A 22,922-nucleotide genomic window follows, 5' to 3' on the forward strand; every position below is an offset into this window, starting at 1 on the left:
GTCAAAGCTGAACATTGATGACTAGCAATTTTCTTGTGGGATACTTGGGAACTGTTAATCGATACTGCCATCCTTAACCGCGACGCCCCCTGACAATTTAAACCTCTATTGCTCAAGTGCCGGGCGGAATAACGACAGTGTATCTAAGCTTTCACTGGTGAAATACTGAATATATTCGGTTAAGAAATAAGTGAACTACCTGTTGGGAAAACAAAAATAAAAAAAGTCACTGCGCGTGCCAACTCTCAGTGTGCTGGTTTTATACTGGACAGTGACCTAATGTGTTGTTGCTCGCTCTTACTAGGGTATTTGCCTCTGTCATATATAATGTCCGTAGCTGAAAAGGGCATCATAGTGGATAAAGCGCGACACACGCAGACGAAAGGCAAAAAAACAGACACAGCACGGTACCAAGTTGCGTCCGTTTCATTACGAATAGTGATTATAACCCCCCCCCCCCCCCCCAAAAAAAAAAAAACGACTACTGGTTTAGTATACTCGAGTGCGTTTGATTAAAATTACGAAAACATACATAAGTAAGTAACACGGAGAGCTGCGAAATCTGGTCGCCGGCGCGAGTTTCGTGGCGCGGCGCGCATCAGCAGCGGCCTGGTTTTCACCGGCGGGGAATCGTCTGGCCCCACCTTACCCACCTTGAGGTATTCCGGTGTCAAGTGCTCCTTCTTGAAAGGGTCCACGTTCTTCAATTCTAAATCGACGCCGATGTGCTTGGCCAGCATGCGTACGATGGCGCACGGAGGGCTGCCGTAGAGGTTGTACAACGTGTAAGGCATCGCTGCACCGGTGTCGATTGGTCTATAGACAGGTACGCAAGTAGTCTAAAATGGATCCTCGCGCTGCGTGTCTGCTTCGCTCCCGGCTTGGTCTCAGAGGAGGAGGTGTGTCTCCGGATTCCAGTCCTTGTGGGAAGGAGGCGTCGGCGTGGCTGGCCAGCGGTTCCCTCTCCCACTACTTCCCGCCGAAGTGCTGTCGTGGCGGGCAAGGTCGTTTGCGCAGCCGGTAATTTCAGTCCTCACCTCGAGGAGAGGGTACAGGTACCGTAGTACATGGAGAAGAGCGGTTGGGAGTCGCATGGGATGCCGCAGTTTGCCGAGCGCCAGCCGGACGCTGTTGCGCGCAGTCGGCTCTGTACAGGGTTACCGAAGGGCGCGCTCTTTTGTACACGAAAGCCGAGTGTCATATAGATAACTATCATCTGTGTATACGCAGAGATAGCTAGCCTCTGTGTATACGCGACAGCAGAAAATAGGTGTGCGACAATAAAAGATTAGCCGCAGACCGGTGTAAATAGCACTCGAGATGTAAAACACGCTGAAGGATTCAGCAAGAAAAGAAGACAAGGAAATAAATGAATAAACAAGGAATACACTTTAACAAGCGCATGCAAAATCACTTTTCCGATATGCACTAATGAGATAGGGATGTCTGGAAGGACAAGGAGGAAGAAATGAAGGAAAGTATGTGTAACGGTCACAGTTGCAGGTTCAAGGTAGAAGAGCAATGCATGTCTCTGTATGTTGCTGTGATTCTTTCCTCATTCTGCATTTGAAAGGCAGAGTGTTATGGACATTTTACCACGCAGTATGGCGATGCCAACGTCGTTTCTGTCGCAAAAGGCAAGCAGCAGTGACCACTGCTTAGAGCGAATTAGCTGGCAAAGGGCGTTAGCGTATCTTGTGTCAAAAAATCAATAGTGTAGGCAGCGATAATAGCCGTTCTCACCTAGATTGCATATTTAGAGGCTGAAACTTGCGGTAGAGGGGAACAACTAGTTCTCTTGTTGCAAAGGGCTGCTTCACAAGCCGCGGCATCGCGCTGCGTTTTCGCGGCGACGATTTCCGAACATCTGAAACACGTGTTGCCACAGCACGAGCACTGATTCTAGTTCCTGCGCCTTTCTCGCTTGTCACCTCCCTATCTAAAAAACTTAACATCTACTGGTGCATGATTTTTAGTACGCTTGATTGAAAGCGGAGAAAAAAAAAACTGTTTACTGAAAATCTTCGCTCTTCGCCGCGATGTTGTAGCGGTTACGGTGCTCCGCTCCTGACCTGCAGGTCGCGATCCCGGCCGCGGCGGTCATATTCCGCAGGGGATGCCAGTGGATGTTAAAAAACACCACATAGTCAAAATTTCCGGAGCCCTCCGCCACGGCGTGTCTCATAATTATATCATGGTTTTGACACGTGGAACACCACACATAATTACAAAGCCTTCGCTTGTTTTGCTTGGCTACATCCCAAAACGAACTACAAGTGTGCAAGTCGACGGAAGGTATCCGATTATCAGAGTTGTTTACTGTCCACGGCACGCGTGTGTATTCACGAAGTCCAGCACCAGTGAATGTGAAGGAAATCGTGCGCACGAAGAGAGCGGCGTGCAAAACTTGCCGCTCCTGCGCCTCCGCGAGCTATAGGAGACGGATGGAGGGATGGACGCTATGAGCGTCCCCTTTATAACAGGGCGGTGACATGTGTGCCACCTGGCTCGACAAAAAAAAAAGGGGGGGGCTGTTATTTTTCCAGGCTGGCGTAATGCCTTGCCTACTTCGATTAAATCAATCTTTCTACAGAAAAAAAAAAGCAAATTCACAGCACAGTTCTCTGCCCTTTACGGCAGAATGTCCTTATCTTCCCCCACTATTTATTTTTGTCCAGGCCGCCGATACTCTAGCCGTCTCTTCATTTCTATCGCGGGCTTGTTCAGCTGTCCATTGCTCTCCCTAAAATCCAAGGCTTCCTGTAGCTCGTGCCCAAACGTACACCTCGTTGGATATCTCCACATTCAATCAGAACATGCTCCGTCGTTTCCTCATCTTCGATATTCTATATTTACAGCGCCATCTGTCGACAAATCCATAAGCTCGATCCGCCATGTTTCCTTGGGCGCGAAAACGAAACCATTCGCATATCGCAGCCTTTCAGGTGCTAGCAGTCGGGGAGTCCTGACAATGCCGAGAACGAGGTGACACTAACTTTAATCGAATTTTTCAGTTACCTGAAAGAACAAAAAGAAAGTACCAAGGCGAACATGTTTCGTCAGGAAGATGGGTACTGTGCTGTGGCTCCGGCGTGAGCAAGGGCGCTCATAGCTCAATCTCGTTCCTTATTTCTCCGTGCAGTTTAGTTGTTCACCTCAACTTACGCTAGACTTGTAGAACAATATTACGATATATGCATTTCAAAGAAACGGCCGACGTTGCACACGCGCGAGGGAGCATGATTGATCAACATTATCTGGTCGGTGTTTCAGACCGTTGTAGAGTCACGACCAACTCGCCCGGTGGTTCATCTTACTAAATAGAGCCCGCTGACGCGCTGACCATTATATGATATAATTATTTGCACAACATCTTCGTTGCTGGCTCTGTAAGACTGCGTACGTATTGTGATTATAAAACCAAAGAAATATAATTGTTTAGTATATTCGAATGCATTTGATTAAAATTACGAAAACATACATCGTCGCGCATGCTGATCGATACATACAATGATTCGTAACTAACACGGAGTGCTGCGAAATCTGGTCGCCGGCGCGAGTTTCGTGGCGCGGCCCGCATCAGCAGCGGCCCGGTTTTCACCGGCGGGGAATCGTCTGTCCCCACCAATTCACCTTGAGGTATTCCGGTGAAAATTGCTCCTTCTTGAAAGGGTCCACGTTCTTCAATTCTAAATCGACGCCGATGTGCTTGGCCAGCATGCGTACGATGGCGCACGGAGGGCTGTCGCAGAGGTTGTACAACGTGTAATGGCATCGCTGCCCCGGTGTCGATTGGTCTATAGACAGGTACGCAAGTAGTCTAATATGGATCCTCGCGCTACGTGCCTGCTCCGCTCCGGACTAGGTCTCAGAGGAGGAGGAGGTGTGTCTCCGGATGCCGTCCTTGTGGGAAGGAGGCGTCGGCGTGGCTGGCCAGATGTTCCCTCTCCCACTACTTCTCGCCGAAGTGCTGTCGTGGCGAGCAATGTCGTTTACGCAGCTGATAATTTCAGCCCTCTCCTCAAGGAAGAGGGTACAAGACCAGTAGTACATGGAGACGAGCGGTGTGGGAGTCAGCATGGGATGCCGCAGTTTGCTGAGCGCCAGCCGGACGCTGTTGCGCGCACTGGACTCTGTACAGGGTCCGCTGCTTTGAAACGCGACAACTGATTGTGATGCATATTATCTAGCCTCTTTGTGCATGCCAAAGGAAAAATATAGAGGCTCTACGACAATAGCAGCTGAGATTAGATTAGACGCAGACTGCTGTAAATAGCACTCGAGATGTAAAACACGCTTGCTAATGCAGAAAAAGGAAGAAGAAAAAATAATGGAATAAATAAACAACACACTTTAACACGTTTGCAAAATCACTTTTACGAAGCGCACTAGCAAGATAGAGATGTCTGGAAGCGAAGAGATCTAGGGAGGAAATGAAGCAGAGGATGTGTGACTTTCACAGTTGAAGGGTCAATGTTCCTAGTCTGACAGCTCACACTCTAAAATTAACATTCCTAGTTGAGTATTCACCACTTTGTCGCCGTTTTTGTACATTCGCAGCTCCCGGGCAATGCAGACCAGCTCACTTCCTCGCTTGTCGGTTTAACGTGCGCAGTCCATAACGTTCGTCTCTATTGCGGGTCTCCGTAAGTTGCCTTAATTCCTTCCTCATTCTGCATTTGAAAGGCGGAGTGTTATGCTATTATGTGAACAACTTGCAACGCAGGATGGTGATGGGAAAGTTGTTTCTGTCGCTAAAGGCAAGCATCATAAACTAATAATCAGATAGCATTGGATAGCGAATGGCGGGTGTTTATGTCACTTCAAGAAAGCAACAGTGCAGGCAGCAGTCAAAGCAGTTCTCTGCCTACGCTGTCTACGGAGAGGATGACACTTGTGACAGAGAGTAATAACTGCTTCTCTGGATTCTAATGGCTCTTTTATAAGCTGCGGTATCGCACTGCCTTTTCGCGGTTACGATTTCTGAAAATGCGACATTCGCATTCCCACAGCGCATGCACTCGTCCTTGTGGCGCAAGAAAAAAAAAACTGTTCACTGAAAACCTTTGCGTGTTTTAACTCGCCTACATTCTAGAACGAGCTGCAAGTGGGAAAGCTGATGGAACGTATCTGATTATCGGAGTTCTTTAGAGCTCCCAGTCCACAACACGTGTGCGTGTTCGCGGATAAGTCGAGCACCGGTGAATATGAACGAAATCGTGCGCACGGAGACAGCGGCGCGAAAAACTTGCCGCGCTGCCGTTGACCCCACGACGGTTCACAATGAAGGAGACTGCGGCCTCGGCGTCTGTGGTGCTGCGCTTATCTCGAAGCCGTAAAACCAGACAACGCGGAATGCCGGCTTCCCTCTCCAACTGTCTCGATTTCCTCCTCTCCGCTACATCTCTCTCTCTCTCGCCCGAATTCCCAGCGTTGAGCTGTCTGGTCACCCGCGTGGGGGGCGTGTTTGAAAGGAAGAACATGGCGAGCACTGTCCGCTACGTGGTTGCACCTTACTGGTGTACAAGGGTTACCATCAGTCTCATCCGAGAAAGCCATGCTTTGGACGAATGGCTTATGATCCGTGCCAGTGGCTCAGCACTGCAACCGGTAGTGTATGCAACATCCCTCGAGAGCGAACAATCGACAGGTGCTTCCAACGCTTCCAATGATGACATGCAATCGGGCCGCGACGGGCATCCTAGTCGTGTGGTCCATCTCTGCGACTATGCCCAGGATAATTCAGACGTGCATGGGTAACACAGATTTACAACACTTTGACACTCTTTATTGTGCCCCACTGTCAACCATCTACTATATTTGTCACACCGCATAGATAAACAGTTGAACGTAGTAAGTGAATCAGGAACCACTCAATCTGCTTGCAATGCGTGATTTCTTCATGAGTATATCGGAGACGTCGCTTGTGATAGCTTACATAAAATAGGACAACGTAATAATTTTTTCTGTAACAGCCATACAGTCACTGAACTTTGTTTATGCTTATCTGAACGTTTTTTTCTACCGCTTCCTCTCGATAATGTCTTATAGCACTCAGAGTGCATGAAACAGCGCTAAAGGATATCTGCGTACTGCGTCTGGGAGCACGAGACCTCAACGTGGATACGCACGGTGCGAACGCAAGGAGTCAGTGATTGACTAGTTGGGTCCGTCGACAGATAAAACAAGGTGCATGTATGCGATTGTACGACCGTCCAGCTTCAACTGTATCCTTATCTGAAGCGTCAAACCAGTGAATTTAAAGAAAGCAACTGCGAGGACTTTGAACACAGCCGATATCATTGTCTAATGTGCCGTGCGCATGTGGTTATTTCGGAGAATCAGCAGGTCATCAAAGGGAGGATAGCAGTGGAGTAGGGGCTGTGCTAATAAGACAAATGAATGAAAGCAACTGCTTTATCGTCGACGCTGATAAAATAGAAAGTAAAATACAGCCAAAAACTAGACGCTTTGAGTGCACTCTTATTATTTCGTCGATCTTTTTTTCCTCTCTCGAGTGCTCCTGATAAAGAAAGTTGGTGTAGTGATACACGTGTTGGAAGCTGACGAAGTTGTTTTGGGCACAGTAGAGGTTAACAGGCCTACGCTTGAACAAATGCCCGATGTGAGTACTTCCCGCAACAGTAATCTCCGGCCTTTGAAGGCCGACTAGTCTTTCAGGGAAAATAAATGTGTGTGAGTAGGAGAAAGGCATTACACAATGAAAACTTGCTGATCGTCGCCCAAGGGAAAGTAGAAAAAGTTCTCCACAAGTCTAAGACTTAAATAGTGAATGTTGCCGCCGTTAGTGTTAAGATGATCCAATTATTCTGCACAAAATTCTCTAGGTATGCCGACGATGCAGTGTCTTAATTACATTTAAAGCTATTGCAGCCTTTACCGCTGATATGGGCTTATGATGTATATTCATCAGGCTCAGACACGGAGCATGCCATCGTTCCGACCCCTTGTCCTCTCGGTGAACGGTGCCCCAGTCGGTGAATATTATTTGCCAGCGATAATTGACGGGAAGCAAAGCTGCTTGTTGTGAACCAACCATGGTACGACTTCCACATCGCGATTTGGATGCCATTCATTCTTTGGGCGTACATAATGCTGTTCAACTTAAGAAAGCATATAAGATGACAACAAAATTGCGAATCACAATTAAAATTTATCTTGACAGAACTGGACCCTTGTTTTAATTGAACACCAACAACTGCATACGTTCTGTGTCGTTTCACTTGAAAACAGGATGCTTCAACCGGGTAATATGCTACGTAATAGGCTGGGTTGTGTAATAGTTGTTTTAGTGAGCTCTGTGCTCACCTTATACTAATGAAGACAATTGCGCTGCTGCTACTCTTTCATATCAATAAATAATAAAAGCCGTAGTGTAGCAAACGATACAAGGAAAGGACACGCGATAAGCGCGCACGAGTGGTCTAATTGTGCGCATTCCTCTGCACGTAATTGGTGTGAGTGCCTGCAAATAAATATGTACTCCACAACAGAAATCTTACTGTGATTGATTCGCGTCTTTCATTTGCAGTAGCCCCAGCGTTTCATTCTCAGCTGCATCGTGACTCGGTGTACAAGACAAGACTAAGCACTCTGCAGGTGTGAATTGCAAGCTGTCAGATGGCCCCTGTGTAGCCGAGCAAAAAGTGTAGCGGTTTGACCTATATAAAAGAAGGCATGCAGCCCGTTACGTTTTAAGAGAAATGCTCGCCTGCCGCAGCCGTAGTACACATTGCTGGTAACGTGTTTGAAAGCAAGAGCTCGTAACAAAACAGTAAAGAAGGAAGACATAGAAACAGTCTGATTCCAAATAAAATGTCCGCTTCTGCGTTGTTAAATGAAAACTTTATGTTCACTTTCGCTTCCTTGAGGCTGTTTACTTAAGTTGTACTCTTTACTGCAGTGCGCCCCACTGCTGCTTTATGTGGTTGATGGCAGGACCGTAGAGTTCCTCGAAGTAAGGCAGCTGTGTGTGTGTGTGTGTGTAGTAGCTGACAAGTTTTGGGTACTTGGAGGGGTCAACGATGGGCACCTGAAATCAGATATATTAGAATAAGCAGCGAAAATTTATTATCACCATTAATGAAAACAACGAACATTGAAGCAGAACTTTTTAGTTGGACAGTACTAATTAGTAGACATTGTAGCACCATTAAACAAAGAACAGAATGCCTCTCTGAGAATGATGTCGGAACAAATAGGAGAGTGTAATAAGCCTACCCAATTTGGAAAAGCGATTTACAACGTCATACTCCATTTTATGTAGCAGTGTCTCTTCCCTTATGCACTCACAAATATCGCTTATTAATGAACTATGGCCGACGAATATTGGTTTCTCGAAGAGATGTAGCTTGACAACCATACAAGAACGTATCTATTGACGTGTTCTGATACGACAATGTGTGGACACATCCACAGAAATAACGCAGATTGCAGCACGTCAGACCATGAGCGTGCAATGAAAGTCAGCGTAATTGATCGCCGAGCGCACATACTTTTGCGCATACCGCCATCCGCCACTTTAGCTCCCAAGGCGAGCTCGCATGTCTGTGACCATAGAATGCAGGTGGACCTAAGAACTCCTTTCGGAAGCAAGCACAGCTTTGACGCCTAGTAAAACTCTGCATTTATTATACGCGAGAGAATTCAACAGCTGCGGAATACAATAGTCAGATTTTAATATAAATCTTCAGTTAGCGTGTCTTCGAAAACTTGTTGGCTGGCCTTTTGTACAATAGTCACGGAGTAAAACGCGAACCTTTAGGGCGAAAATTACGTCATATCGGCGTAATTTTGACACGAACACTTACATCAAAACCAACATTACCTTTAGCGACCAGATCTGCAGCGACATGACGCGTTCATCACATAGAATTCAGTCGATATGCTAAATATATGATGTTGCGTTTCAATCTGCGAGTACTGTGCTTCTTTATATAAAGATGCATATGTAGTATATTCCAGAAGTATGCATGCATAATCGTGTGAAGTTGTTGAGCGTAGAGGAAACAAGCAAGAAAGCTTAATGACACATTCGCGTTACCTCAAGGGGCAGTGTCAGCTGGGGGATGATGGCGAGATCGGCAAGGGTGAGCTTGTCACCAACGGCGAACTTGCCATTACCGATGAGCTTCTCGATGGCCTTGACGACGTTGTCTTCATAGGCAGTCAGCTCTTCAGCGCTGGGCTTTTTCTTGAGAAGTATGCGAGGTCGCTGCAATTGAAGCGAACTCTGTTTTCGTCCCTTGGCAACAGCAAAATGCTATGTCGACGTCGAGTAACTTACTCCTTTAAAGAGCGTGATACTTCTGTCAAGATGCATGGTTATTTGAACTTAAGAAAATAGCGCGAGTTGGCCGAAACAAGCCTAAACAATCGAACGTGTCATGGTACTTGGAAGTGTGCTGCGTTCAATCTCTTTTCATTCTGGAATTTTACCTTAAACCTAATTGTTTAGCGGAATACTTGACGTTTCGGCAAGGTAGAATTGGTTATACATTTTTGAAATGAGTGGCGCGAAAAGAACCCGAGAAGAAGTGCTACACACCACACAGCGCTTGTAGTGTGTGGTACTTCCGGACCTATGTCCAGACTGACGATATCACAGGACCTGAATACAATGTATGTCATTTGTTGAGGACCATTGTTATTAGCATTCAACCCTGCATCAACCCACCTATCTTTACGAGGCCCGCACGCTGATGGTGTCCTTGTACCTATGGTCTCTCGGCAGGGGAGCTCCCGAAAGACTGTAGGCAGTGTAGATGGCTGAACTCAAGATTGTGTCTGGTATTTTCGTTCAGCGTAGCTTACAGCACCGATTGGGCAATAGGGCGTTTATGTCTATTAACGAATGGGGACGCTGTTAACGGAAATTTGTCGTGGATGTACCACCTGAGGTCTGCCAGGAACCAAGATACATCTTTACCCGGACAGATCAGCCTTTAAATGTGTGCGCAAAACTGTTCCTCAAGTTCACATGTTCAAATATGCATTTTTTGTCGCAGAAAGCACATGACTGGACTAACCTGCCATACAATGTTCTTCTTTCTCCTCTGTCATTTAAAAGAACTTTCTTATATAAATACATGATCTTGGGGACTTGTTCCTTGTATTTGATTCTACGCGATTTCGTAAATATTTACTTTCTAGTTAGCGCTAGAGCAGCATAGCGTAATATCTCTTACTGTATTAAATTATGATTTAACTGCGTATAGGAATAAACCTACACGTCGTTAGGAATAAACACAGTCGGAATAGACGTAGTCGTAAACCCCATGCTGTCATTAGCGCCCTGCTGGTATTTCGGTTAATGAATGAATGAATGAATGAATGAATGAATGAATGAATGAATGAATGTTAGTTACCTCCATTGCTAAATCTCTCGTCGGGACCATTGCTTCAGAATGCGCACTAGACAAAGCAGGTTATGTCGCTTACAAGCGCTTCTTTCGTTGCAACAAGGTGTATAAAGGGTGATTCTTTTACAACGGCCTGTTTCATTGGACTGTAGTTCCGTGGCAAATCATGCGATTTTAATGCAGTTTGCAGCGAGAGATTCAGGAAAGATGGAGATTTAATGGCTTGTGCTGTTTCTTGATGTACAGCGCTGAAAAGAACAAAATGAAGAAGGAATAACGAAAACCGCTACATTCCGCGAAATTCCATTCGAGAGCGACGCCGATTGCGCTCATATGCGTGTGCGTCAAAGTGACGCGGCGCCGCCTGCGTGGGAGTGTAGAATATTCGGTTTTCGCGTCAACGCAATGCGATGAACGTGGCATTGCCAACTTCCGCCGCCGCCGGCGTATGCGAACGCTGCGCCGGACTAGCCATCCCTCTTTGTATAGCATTTCGTGGTTTTCGTTATTTCTTATTTATTCTTTTTTTCCGCGTTGCATATCAAAAAAAGAAGGCACGGCCATTAAAGTACGGCATTAAATGTTTGTCTATGCTCAATGTTTCGCCGCAACCCGTATTAAAATCGGATATTTTGTAACAAAACTACACCCCAATGAAATAGGTCAGTTCTAAAAGAATCACCCTGTGTTTGCGTACTGCTTTTTGGTTCATTGCCACGCGTTGGAATTACTTCGGTGGAATTGAGCAGTGGTTCGCGACGTGAGCTGATTCGTGAAAAATGTTGGTGTCCTTGTACGCTTCACAAAATGAAATTATTTTCATTCCAGGAAAACCATACTTTGTCAGATTAGTGGTAGTTGCCAGTAGAATTTACCGCATATTCTTCTGGTCAGAAACACGGTGGCTACATTGACTACAACTTTCGCGAAAGCAAACATGTTCATTGTCTCCGCGAAATCTTCGGTTGATCTTTCAAGATGACTCAATGAAGTTTAACAGATAGGTCTTATGATGTGTGCAATTATTGTGTGCATGTCACCATTCGTTAGCGTGAAATTTCGAGCGCTTTGCTGCACTTGAGCTAGACAGTTGATAGAGCTTATTAAGCATGTAGATTCAAAGCCTCATTTACAGCAATCCATGACTCATTTTTATGTCACTGCAACGCTATGATTTTTTTTTTTGCCTATCAACCTGTCAACATGGTACTAGTGGATCTAATGGTCTGGACATGAGAACATGGACATTTACTGCACAAACCTAAATACTTACTTTCACCAAACCCACGCTCCGCCATAATAAGAATTATTTCTTCGGGTATTACTTGCAAAAATCATATGATCATGCGGGACGCCATTACGGGGGCTTCCGATTTAATTTTGCCACCTGAGGTTCTCTAACGTGTAACTGGTTCTAAGTTCGCTTGTGCTGTTGCATATCGCCCTTATGCTAATGCGGCCGCCGTGACCTCGTAGCGTACGTGCGCTCTCGATATCAGCAGCGCGACAGCTCCGAGAAGATGAGTAGCTGGACACATCTGAGACTTTTAGGTGCGAAGCATCTTATGGCGGAGTTCAATCCGGTGTGCGGCGTGACCACAATTACTGCTCATGCGCAAACCCTCTCTCCTTTCACCCTCTCCTCTCCTCTCCCACTCCCTCTCCCCTACCCCTCTGAAATGCGGGCTCGACGTGCCGAAACGCTGCTTCGAATCGCCCCATGGTCCCCTTTAGCGGGAGATGTTTCATTTTCAGGAGTTGAGTGAAAAGATTAGCGCACTCCTATTAAGAAGTAAAACCGATAAAGGCAAGTGATGCTTCACCGCCTTGAATGACGGTATATAGACACAATCCTTCGAATAAAAAAAAACAGTATAGAAAAGCACATCCAGTATACGTTTGCGAAAAGTGCACTAAGAAGCTCCGACGAGAGGGGCAGAAAATATGTTTAAATGGTGAGTTTATGTGCTTCAGCGATGCAGGGGCACTTACGAAAAAGTCTGCCACTTGGGCGTGGGCGGTTCCGTACATGACGGCAATGGCCTGGTCGATGTGGGTGCGTAATTTGATGTCATCGGGGTACAGGTCAGATTTGGGGGCGTACTTCCGGAGCAGGTAGTAGGCGATCGCCGCGCTGTGTGACAAACGATCATTTTTTAGAAGCACGGAATCTTGGACGAGTTTGTGAGGCACGTTGGTATAACTTCATAGCGCCGAAAAATGAGGGCAGAGGAAAAATAGCACAAAAGACCTCAAGACAACACTTCGGTTTCAAATCAGAAGTCATGTTGCCTGCTCTTTTTCGTCTGTCATTTTTTGGCGCTGTGACGTTATTCCAACAAACGATCAAGTGAGAACGTACGTCACTTATATACAGTACCAGTCAGACAGAAGCAACAGCTTAATCGGCTTATTTGCACCTATTGCTTGTCAAAAGAAATTTTTTTAACACGAAAGTGTTTTATGCCGGGGTCCACCACGGCTACACTGAAGCATTTCCGTCACGGATGTGACGTTCTAAAATATAAAGACTAACATATCGCAAAGAAAAAAAAAACTAGAAGAAATAGTTCCGTCACCGGGAGTCGAACTTACGACCCCTCGATTCCCAGCGCGCAGCGCGAAACGAGTCCGCCACAGATGGCACGTTCTTCGACATACTAACGGCGTGCTATTTATATACACCATGTACCGGTGGCTGTACTCGGAGATCGCGGTACATTAGCGTGTTTTCGTTGTCACTAGCGAGATGGCGCGAATGGCTCGAACGGCGCGCGTCGCCTCACGCGTTGAGATGAGCGTGAGCTACAGGGCGTGGTCGCTCCTGCGCGCGCGCTTATCTTGCACGCGTCTTGCGCTATCACCGCAAGTTCGCGCTAAAGTTACAGAGAGCACGAAGGTCACTTCGCTCACTGCAGCGGCCGCGTTTGCGAAAGGAGCGCGCTGCTCAGAAACAAATAAGCTACAACAGTGACAGTTCGCGTTCATCCTGTGTATACTTGTGCGTTCGTTTCGTGCGTCCTCCTTTGTATTTGACCAGCACGCTTTAACTGTCCAGCTGTGACAGTTGTTAGTTCGCGCTGATGCTGTGTATGTTCGTTCCTGTGTCCGTCCTGCTTGAGCAGCGCGTTGCAAGTTTCGAGCTGCTCGACGTTCTTCACGTGACATTACAACTTGTTGCTATAGCATTCATTCCTTCGCCCTAGGGGCGAAATAATGCACAACAAACGCTAAACTACGTCTGTGAAGACACGTTTTAATTTCGTGTTATACCGATTCCTATGACAGAGGGATCAACCATGTTTTTCAACTGTTATCCCGACTTCCGGCTACTTTATAATAATTTTACTGAGCGAAAGCCATGAATCTGATGAGCTTAGCATTACGTTGACTTAACGAAACTGTGATGTTGAGTCCGGCTGTACCCTGGGTCAGGCACGTAGGCAAGGGGGGGGGGCCCGGGGGACCCGGCCCATCCCCCGAAATTCGTCCGGCCTTCTATATTCCCGGGCAACTTTTGTTTTATTTTTGCCATGGAAATACTTTCTTTCGAACAATTAGGCCTTGGGCCCCCCCCGAAAAAAAATTCTGGCTACGTGCCTGCCCTGGGTGGTGGTAAAACGACATCAAGCAGCAACCCTCCACGTATTTATAAATCATATGAATATCTACCACTGCATATCCCTTAATGAAAAAAAAAGTACGCGGTATTTACGGGTCAATTCCATTTCTTATAGTATACACGTGCATATGCCAATCGCATTTTTGCGTAGGCAGCTGCGCTCCACCACATGCTCCGGCCTAATAATTTGTGCGCAAAGTACGGTTTGCCATTCGAATTTTATATACATTAACGCATACAGGTCATCATGAAGAAGCTGCATAAAAAATGGGTGCGATTTTTAAAACTATAATTCTCAATTAACTGCTTTGTAATCTCTGTGTGTCGGTCTGTCCGCATCTTTGGGCATCTGCCCATATTTTCTCTTTTTGTTTTGCTCCCTGGGCAGAGCCACTTCGGATGTCGTGTATTCGCTGACAGTGCGGTAGTTCGCAGAGACAGTAGCCACTTCTCAGCCACGCTTAGTGCTAGGTCCCAGGTCCAGGTAACATTAAGTGCACATGTAAAATTGGCCCCTGCTTAAAGTCACTGAAAAGAGCCTTCGTCCAGCGAACTTATCTGGCAGGATGCTGCCAGGTAACTTCAACAAGACTTTGGTGAGACCTAGTTTGTACAAAAGAAGGGGAATTTCAAGGCTCGTTTTCGTTGGTTACGCAGCCGTAATGAGAATCCAGACAACCAAGCCAAGGAAAGCATAGGGTACGTTATTTGTAGTAATTATGATAGAAATGTGGTGAAATTAAAGTGGACGAAAAGGTAACGAGTCGCCAGCAGGGACCAGACATGCAACCTTCAAATAACGCGTCCGATGCTCTACGAATTGAGCTACGGCGGCGGTCGTCCTCCCGTTTATTTTATTGGGTACATCCGTGCCTTTAAACATGCGAGTGTTAGTCAGCGCCGCTCGTGTACCCATGACAGCGAATGTGGAATAGCTTTTGCTTGCTGGCGTCACGTAGCACGTGGCCTTTTTTTTTACGAGGTGGAAGCTGACCAATAATCCCTCGCATACTACCTGAAGGTATCAAATCTGCCAGAGCGAGGCCCTAGCTATGAATGAACGAAGGAACGGCAATTGAAGCGTCGTTTTTCTTTGTTGACACAACCTTAATGTGGTCTTTTCGTCCACTTTAATTTCTTCACATTAACATCACATTTACTGCTTAAAACATTCCCAATGCTTTCCTTGGTTTTATGTCTGTTAGTTCTTATTAATGTCGTGCCTAACCATGAAAAACGACCATCGGACGCGTTATTCGATAGTTGGCACATAGTCTTCTAAGGTGAAAATCTCAGCGGATGCCACAACAAACCGCATTTATTTATTTATATATTTATTTCATTTGCATACATACAAGCACAAGGACACAGAGAAAAGAGGGAGAGAGCAAGCTGGCAACTGCCACCTAGAGGGGCACAGCGCCTGCCTACTCTTTCGGGAGGAGGGAAGAGACAGAGGAAAGGAAGTTAGGAGGAGAAACAGAGGGAAGGAGATTGGAAAGTAAAGAAAAAATTTGATGAAGACTTGGACAGAAATAGGTCACACACACACACACACACACACACACACACACACACACACACACACACACACACAACACACACACACACACACACACACACACCGCACGCGCACGCGCACACACACACACGCGCACGCGCACACACACGCACGCGCACACACACGCACGCGCACACACACGCACGCGCACACACACACACACACACACACACACACACACACACACACACACACACAAAAAGCGCTTATAAACGGGTGGCCAGATCTGTTTGGTCCATAAAGGCCAGCAGAGCTCGATGGGCCTGGTCGCGTCGAGATGCGCAGCCTCTCGGAAAGCGGTAAACGTCGATGGTCGCGCATTTACGTCCGAGGAATTTATATTTCTTAATCAGCAAAGCCCGCTGCGTAGCAAACGCGGGACAGTGTATTATAAGATGCTCAAGTGCTTCACAGGAGCCACAAGCTGCACACAACGGCCTGTTCACAGGTCCTTGACGATATAAGCGTTCGCGCACCAATACTGAGCCGACTCTTAGTTTATGTAACAGTGCTCTGGAACGACGAGGCAAGCCACGACCACGAACACGAGGAGGGAACGATCTGTTCGCGACACGCTGGTCTGGGTGCTGCTTTAGGAGGTGGCGGCGTATAAGCAGACAAGCGTTTTCCATCATAGACGAAATTTCCGGGCAGTCACCGCAATGAAAATACGAAACAAGCACTTGTTTATTTGTGAGTGCCAGTACATGTACCGTCTTTTCTTTGTGAAAGGTCCACGTAGACGCTGAAATTTTCACCTTCAACGCTACTATAAGGTATTTTATGCTATCGCATAATTGTGACCGATAATGCACTGATCGTGAGGGCACCAGTGTTATACTTATTGAAAGAATACCGTGTGACAAGCATGATTATTTGTACTGCAGGCTTACAATGTCATAAAACAATAAGATATCTTTTAATGATGTGGATTTTATGTTGAACCAGTTTATTGATCAGGGCATTTGTTACTGTGCCATGGCGATTACGGATTACTCGTTTGTTTCCACGTAGAGGTCTTAGTTTCGCATCCCCTCAGGCCGATAATTGACATGAGCATCGTCATCGTGGCGTCACTACGTTGACATTCCTTGTCAGGCACGTGTGCAATCTGCTGTTTGAATTTAGGAAAGGCTCGTGAATGGTTTAACCGATTACACAGGCATGAATTAGAATTATTCACATCATGAAGCGCAATCATTTGATAAGGTAGCACAGCTCCGGGGTGTTTGGTCGATAATCAATGTCACATGAACCTTGTAATTTAAACGGTCAGAAAAACTCGCTGCACAGCTTTGTTCCAAGTATGGTCATGACATCGAATAGTCCTAAGGAAGCTTTAATTTCTCTTGCAGTCGAGCTAGTGCGATCCGTATAATAGGTCGCATTGGAAAGCATATCGCTCCGATGTTTATGGGTGATGGCTGATTATGGAACAAACACATAGACTCTAACAGGGTGTAACCAAACTGCCTAGGATTGCGTAAGGTTAAGTATACTGGGTGTCCCGCATAAAGCCACCTCTGTGCTAACGCTATTCGTTTGCGGCAATGTGCATTCATGAAGTATTTTGGTCATACTGCAATTTGTCATTGGTCACAAGGCTCACAAGGCTTCGGTAAGGATATGATCGTTATCCCGATTGACTGGGAATATCTCTTACGAAAAATTCTAGCTTAACATGTTTCTTTGTGAGTACGAGCTCAGATTCTTGCCTTTCATAAACAATGAAGCCGTCGTCGTCGATAGCAGGAACCTTGTGGAATGGGTTTATCTGCGAAATAAAATATGAATTGCATTTAAAAGGAAACATTCTGAATGTCCCGTACAGCCCAACAGTGGGATTCACTCACTTACATTCTCACATACATAGCATGGGTGCTCCTTCTGTGTCGCCATTTTACGCTCTACATGCTCGCCTAAGTGCACACAACCAACGCCACAATAACCTTGTAATTTAAACAAGCAGGAAGACTCGCTGCGCAACTTTGTTCCAAACGGGGTTCAGCGCGTGAGTATACGTATGAGGTCACGGTTTTTCATCTATGGGGAGATGTGCTGCCCCGTTCCAGCAGGACGAATCAGGCACGTACACCTCAGATAAGTGAGTCCTAAGCGATCGGATTTATTTTCATACATGAGAGTTTTTTAGAGATTATTGGCATACCTTGACCTAAGTTATGTAGCTCACTAAAGACGTGGTTAAAAATCCGGCAGATCTCGTGTCTTGTGGGAATAAATTTCGTATGAAGCAGTCAGCCAGTAGCAGCCTGTGCCTGATTTTTCGCGTTGAGGCAATCGTGACAAAGTGGATTGACGTCTTCGTGTAAATTTAGTTGTTGCGCTCATATCTTGTGCTTACCAGGCACGCCGAGTGCACTGGTGTGTAAGTCATATTAGATATTTTATTTGAAGAGCTCCACTTAGCCATGTACTTTATATTATTTGTGTACATCACTTATAACAAGGGGCTAATTCATGGCTCCACTTAGTTGCCCAAGTTCAGAAGAAAAGCTTTCTGCGGCCCTTACCCAGATAAAAAAACAAGATTTAAAAATCTTTCAATTAGCCACTGATTACGCCCACACATCTGAATATTTCGTAAGAGAGCAATGTTAAGGCGTTCATTATATATTTCCAGTCGAAAATGCCCTAAAACAGACGGTAAACCTGCGTACAACAACTTCGAGCGCTTATTTTTGTTCTTTGTGCAGCCTATTGACGAAAACAGAGCTGGCCTAGCCACTCTAGAAGCGGGGAATTATTATTGGCGTAACAACTACCTGATAGGCGTGCGAATGAATAGTGTGAAATTTAACATAAGGCATTGCAAGCGAAGCAGATCAACCTTGTTGAACGCCTGTGTATATCAACTTCCTTTACGTAAGCCCTGTTTTTGTCGCGTAGAATTCGCTCGAGTTCTTCTCGTTGCAATACTAAAATGAATGTCATTACCTGAATTTTGATTGCTTATGCGATTAGCACGCACAGAGAATGATATAATGCATGTGAACTACCTTGAGGTACTCTTCGCTTAGTTGCTCCTTGTTTGCCAGGTTCACGTTCTTGACATCCAGTTGAACGCCCACTTGCTTTGCGACCGCGAGGACAAAGCCGCACGGCGGGCTGCCCGGCCAGTTGTACAGAGTGATGGTCATGGCTTGCAGCGCCTGAGGAGATGGGGCCTTCGCAAAATGAACGGGGAGCAGTGCAAGGTGACCAGCCAGTGAGAGCGCTTTTATAGCGATCACCTGCGCCTGCGGTTCTAGTTCCGTCGAGCCACGCTATGGCAGAGACTGTCAGAGAAAGGCTCTGAGCACAATGAAGCAGTGACACGAGTGACGTAGCACTACTCTTAATAGCGAGTTTAGCAATCTGTCGGTCCAGGCCCGATGAGAGTGAACAGGTGGTCGCGTTTAGGTGAACGATTTTACCGTGGTTGTTCGGATGGCAGAATTCTATTACATGTTGGACCGATATGGCGGGAAAAGGGAACATCACAAGCGGAAAAGCTGAGCGCAGTTACGATTCCTAAAGTAAAAATTCGGCAGATCCCACGCGTTGTAGGAACCGGCGTCATGCTAAGGAGTCAGCGAGTACTTGTATGCTGTATTTTATGGCTTTTACCTAAGCGTTACGAGATGGATCGAGGTGTTTTTGTAAGTGTATAGCTGTCTGCACATAGTGGGCTTACCAGGCACTTCAACAACACTGCCGTTTAAAGGTTATCTTATGGTGCGACGTAACGTCAGCCCTCGCGTCAGAGTACATAGGTCAGTATTAACGAAACAAAATGCACTTTATGGTGAAATCGTATGAATATCACGCGTGACATTCGTTAATGAATTCCTACGGTGTCTAGTAATGCTTCAATATAGCTTGCTGAATCATAGGAATAGAAATATATTGTTTATTACAATGCTGTAAAAGTGGAGCCAACACTGGAACCACAGACGTTAATCTGATATGACGCCTATATTGTAGGAGTACATATGCAGTGTTTACTGCTTTATTGTAAAATTAGATAGCCGGCACCACAGCCACAGTTGACATTGCACCAACATTGCGCCTGCATAGGCTGTTTTTCTTAGTCATTTTTTAGACCTGGCGTGGCTCTGTGGTAGAATACCTGATTGCTACGGAGAATGCTTGGGTTCGATAGCTGCTGGGATCCCAATTTTTATTCTTTCCATTCGTCAGGTCAACTCTGCCGATGTCGGTTTTTCTTAACGCTTTCGCATTTGAATTACCAATGTCTCTTCTCGCCGTTCCTGGGTAGATATAAACTGTCAATCTCCTGTGGCGCATAACCGTACACCGCGGCCCGTGGTAAACGGATACGTGCCAGACGTGTCTGAAGGAAAGGGTTTGACGATGTACGAGACAAGATTTTAACGTTATTCCTGTCATGACGAGCCAGATATATTCGTCAAACAGTCTTACCCTCCCATGCCAATTTTGGTCTACACCAAGTTAAAGGAGACGATCATGGGAGCACCCAGACGTAGGCGGCTAGATAGATAGATAGATACGCAGATGGAAGCGCTCAAAGTTCCAAAGATTCGCTAAGAAATGCTTCGCATTTGAAATTCTGTGCATTTTAATCCATTACCGGTCCCAAAATTCACCTCTGTTGCTGCTTTTCATCGTGGTGTTGGTATTGCAGCTGCTTACGTTCAGCGTAGGATTGCCAATTTCGCGAGTGAGCCACCTTGCTGGGATTATGTAGGCCTCATATTGAAGGGTTACCAGCGTAGAGTCTTAAAGAGAGAGAGAAAGGCAAAGGAAAGGCGGGAAGGTTAACCAGGTTGTACCCGGTTTGCTACCCTGCACGGAGGGAAATGGGAAGGAAGAAAAGAATAGTGAACGCAAGGAGAAAAGAGAGACAAGAAACTAAAGTTCCAGAACACTACACAGGCATAACAGCTTTGGTGGTCTTACTGCTCGCTTTTCAAAGTTGAAATAGTTCGAAAGTGTAGATCAAGTGAACACAAATGATAATTGAGATTAACTGTTCTAACCATCTACAATAATACATATGCAGTTAAGAATACGTGTAAATAAATCACATACGAAGTATTAATAAATCATAGCTTACTAAAAGCAGCGTCAATTTCAAAGCACTAAGTTCCTTGCAAAATTAAAGTATACTTAAAGGAGACTACATCGCTGCCAGCACTGTAACCTGTTAAATACACTGCACGGATCGAATGACCAGTTCAAAGAAAACACCGTGCAGCTGACAATTCAGATATACTGCTTAAGAGATATATTACCTGCTCCTGGCTCCGGAGTTTTAGTATTTGGTGAGAAACGGTAGCGGGAGAGGTTATTGTTCAATGTGGCGTCATTTTAATGCCAGTGAAATGTAAAAAAAAAAAAAACAGCAAACACGTGGGCTACTCTGTAACTCCACGTTAAAAAACTGCAACATGTGAAAATCAGTGGAGATGGTTTCACTTGTCTTAGGCGTTTCAACACAGTTTACGCGACCTCACGCACTGCTTGCACAGGCAGTACTGCTTCGAGAATAATTGAGGGCTTTAAACGTGGAATGCGAAGATAAAAAAATGTTTTTTTTCTTAAGAGCAGGACAAACGCTTTTTATACGAAGTTCAAACTCTTCCAACGCTATAGGAAAACCTTGAACTATTCGTCCTCTGCAGACAAACGTCCGTTGAGTAAAGATAAGCGCGTGTTTTCGTCGCTACAGTGCAATATCCGGAGCAAATACCTTTTCCGGAACATGCACCTCTCCCCTTCCTATCTATCCGGGCATGTAGCAGCACGTACCTTCTCTCAAGGCAGCATTTATCGATCGCCCTCCGAACGAGCCCCCGAGCCTCGTGTATGGCCCCACTGACTTCATCTTTTTCACGCCCCTACGTTATTCCAGTGCAGTATATATTGGGCCAGAGCAATCGTGGTGCGCCGTTTCATTTATGGTGATGTGATATTGCATATCTGTGCTGCGGTTCTTAAAGGAAAGAAAAAAAACTTTTGAAGAGGTGTTTCCATGTGATGTATGTCAGTATTTTCCAGACAAAATACTTTTGGGACAAAATCTGGCTACCATTCAAAATGACATGGCAGAGCCTTGACGCAACTGCCTGAACCACAACGAGCCCCTCGTCAATAGTATTTCTCGCCATGCAGTCATCGGAGAAGCAAATCAGGGAGGCGCGTGCGTAAGAGACTTCCGTTCAAACGGCACTCCATCTCAACCCATAATATAAACAGGTCAGTAATGTGACGGCGAAAATACTGGCCCGTTAGTATTTTAATAGTTTATTAGACGATTACCGTATTGCAAAACCGAGCGCCTCTACCTACCAGCGTCCACTGCCATGCCTGATTATGGACCCAGTATCGCGCTCGAGCGGTGTTTTACTGGTAGGCGCCGGGTGATCATGTGCAAATATTATGCCCTAAGGGCAAATCTAGGTCGCAAAAAAAAAAAAAAGTGCCGATCGGCTCTACAGCGCTGCAACGGCTGTGCCTACCTGCCATATTAATGTATTAGCAAAGAAAGTGATAGAGAAAGCATTAGCGCAATAAGAAAAAGAAAACAATGTATGACAAAAAATCCCCGGCCACGAGGATTCGAAAGCGCCATCTTCTGGTCCCCAACAGTACGCAACAGTACGAAAGAAAGACGCGATGACGCGATCTTCGTTTCTAAATCAAGTGTGCTTCTTTATTAGACACAAACAAACGGCTGCCGGCAACGAATGACATGCCGATGATGGCAAACAGCGCTAAGCTTCTTTAAGAATTCCCATCTTAATTACGAAAAATATGAAAAGGATCAAGAAGCAAGATGCAGTTTCCAGGCTGTTACTGCCGGTTTTTAACGGCCGTCTCTCGCTACTCACTACTGGCCAACATGTGCAGAAGCTTTATGATGACTCGTTCGATAAATATGCGCCCACAGGATTTCCTATTCAACAGTTTTCCTAGCATTGCGGGCTTGCCTGTAATGATTTGCAGTTCTATCGTTATCTACAAACATAAAATCGCTCGACAAAAGAAAATACTTGAGCTGAAACAATCTGGAAGTGTATTCACTAAGGTGTACCAGTTGACAGGCATATGTTCTGAAATCTGACTCAGCTAGAGAAGTACCTGTGAGCGCGGCCGGCAGCTTTCGGTGAGCCTACGGGCGTTGCTGAAAGCTCGTCGGCATCAATGATCATCGCTCCTTGTGCGGACACCGTACACATAGGTGTGCGCACGAGAGGGGCAGGGGCAGCCCCCCCCCCCCGTACCTTTACTCTGTCTGACTAGTCGGATTGTTCGAAGTGTAAGCTTATGGCCATCCAAGTTTTTGACAATCACAGCGGCCGAGGACCACTGA

At 45.9% G+C, this 22,922-nt stretch overlaps 2 protein-coding genes across 2 annotated transcripts in view; both read right to left on the reverse strand.

Moving 5' to 3' along the window:
- LOC119391654 (uncharacterized) overlaps window positions 1–22,922 on the reverse strand; it is a 65,354-nt gene that overhangs the window by 12,373 nt on the left and 30,059 nt on the right. Inside the window, exons 6-12 of the mRNA XM_049415358.1 lie at window positions 20,380–20,392; window positions 18,583–18,735; window positions 17,281–17,339; window positions 12,375–12,516; window positions 9,065–9,235; window positions 3,634–3,777; window positions 654–839 (exon numbers count right to left, since the gene is read on the reverse strand). Coding sequence (XP_049271315.1) covers window positions 654–839; window positions 3,634–3,777; window positions 9,065–9,235; window positions 12,375–12,516; window positions 17,281–17,339; window positions 18,583–18,735; window positions 20,380–20,392 — 868 coding nt within the window. The remainder of the gene's footprint in view (window positions 1–653; window positions 840–3,633; window positions 3,778–9,064; window positions 9,236–12,374; window positions 12,517–17,280; window positions 17,340–18,582; window positions 18,736–20,379; window positions 20,393–22,922) is intronic.
- LOC125758116 (glutathione S-transferase 4-like) lies at window positions 7,860–12,616 on the reverse strand. Its single transcript, XM_049414925.1, has 3 exons — window positions 12,375–12,616; window positions 9,065–9,235; window positions 7,860–8,053 (listed from the first exon to the last, which is right to left on the reverse strand). The coding sequence occupies exons 1-3, from the start codon at window positions 12,411–12,413 to the stop codon at window positions 7,916–7,918; spliced, it is 348 nt and encodes a 115-aa protein (XP_049270882.1). The 5' UTR covers window positions 12,414–12,616; the 3' UTR covers window positions 7,860–7,915.

The sequence above is a fragment of the Rhipicephalus sanguineus genome, chromosome 4, assembly GCF_013339695.2.
Source record: "Rhipicephalus sanguineus isolate Rsan-2018 chromosome 4, BIME_Rsan_1.4, whole genome shotgun sequence".
Classification (NCBI taxonomy): Eukaryota; Metazoa; Arthropoda; class Arachnida; order Ixodida; family Ixodidae; genus Rhipicephalus; species Rhipicephalus sanguineus.

Coding starts and splice junctions, on each gene's coding strand:
- LOC125758116 (XM_049414925.1), bottom strand. CDS start 12,413: ATGTACGGAACCGCCCACGCCCAAGTGGCAGACTTTTTC. Junction 9,236..12,374: donor CCCAAGTGGCAGACTTTTTC/GTAAGTGCCCCT, acceptor CTTCAATTGCAG/CGACCTCGCATACTTCTCAA. Junction 8,054..9,064: donor AGCTGACACTGCCCCTTGAG/GTAACGCGAATG, acceptor ATCTGATTTCAG/GTGCCCATCGTTGACCCCTC.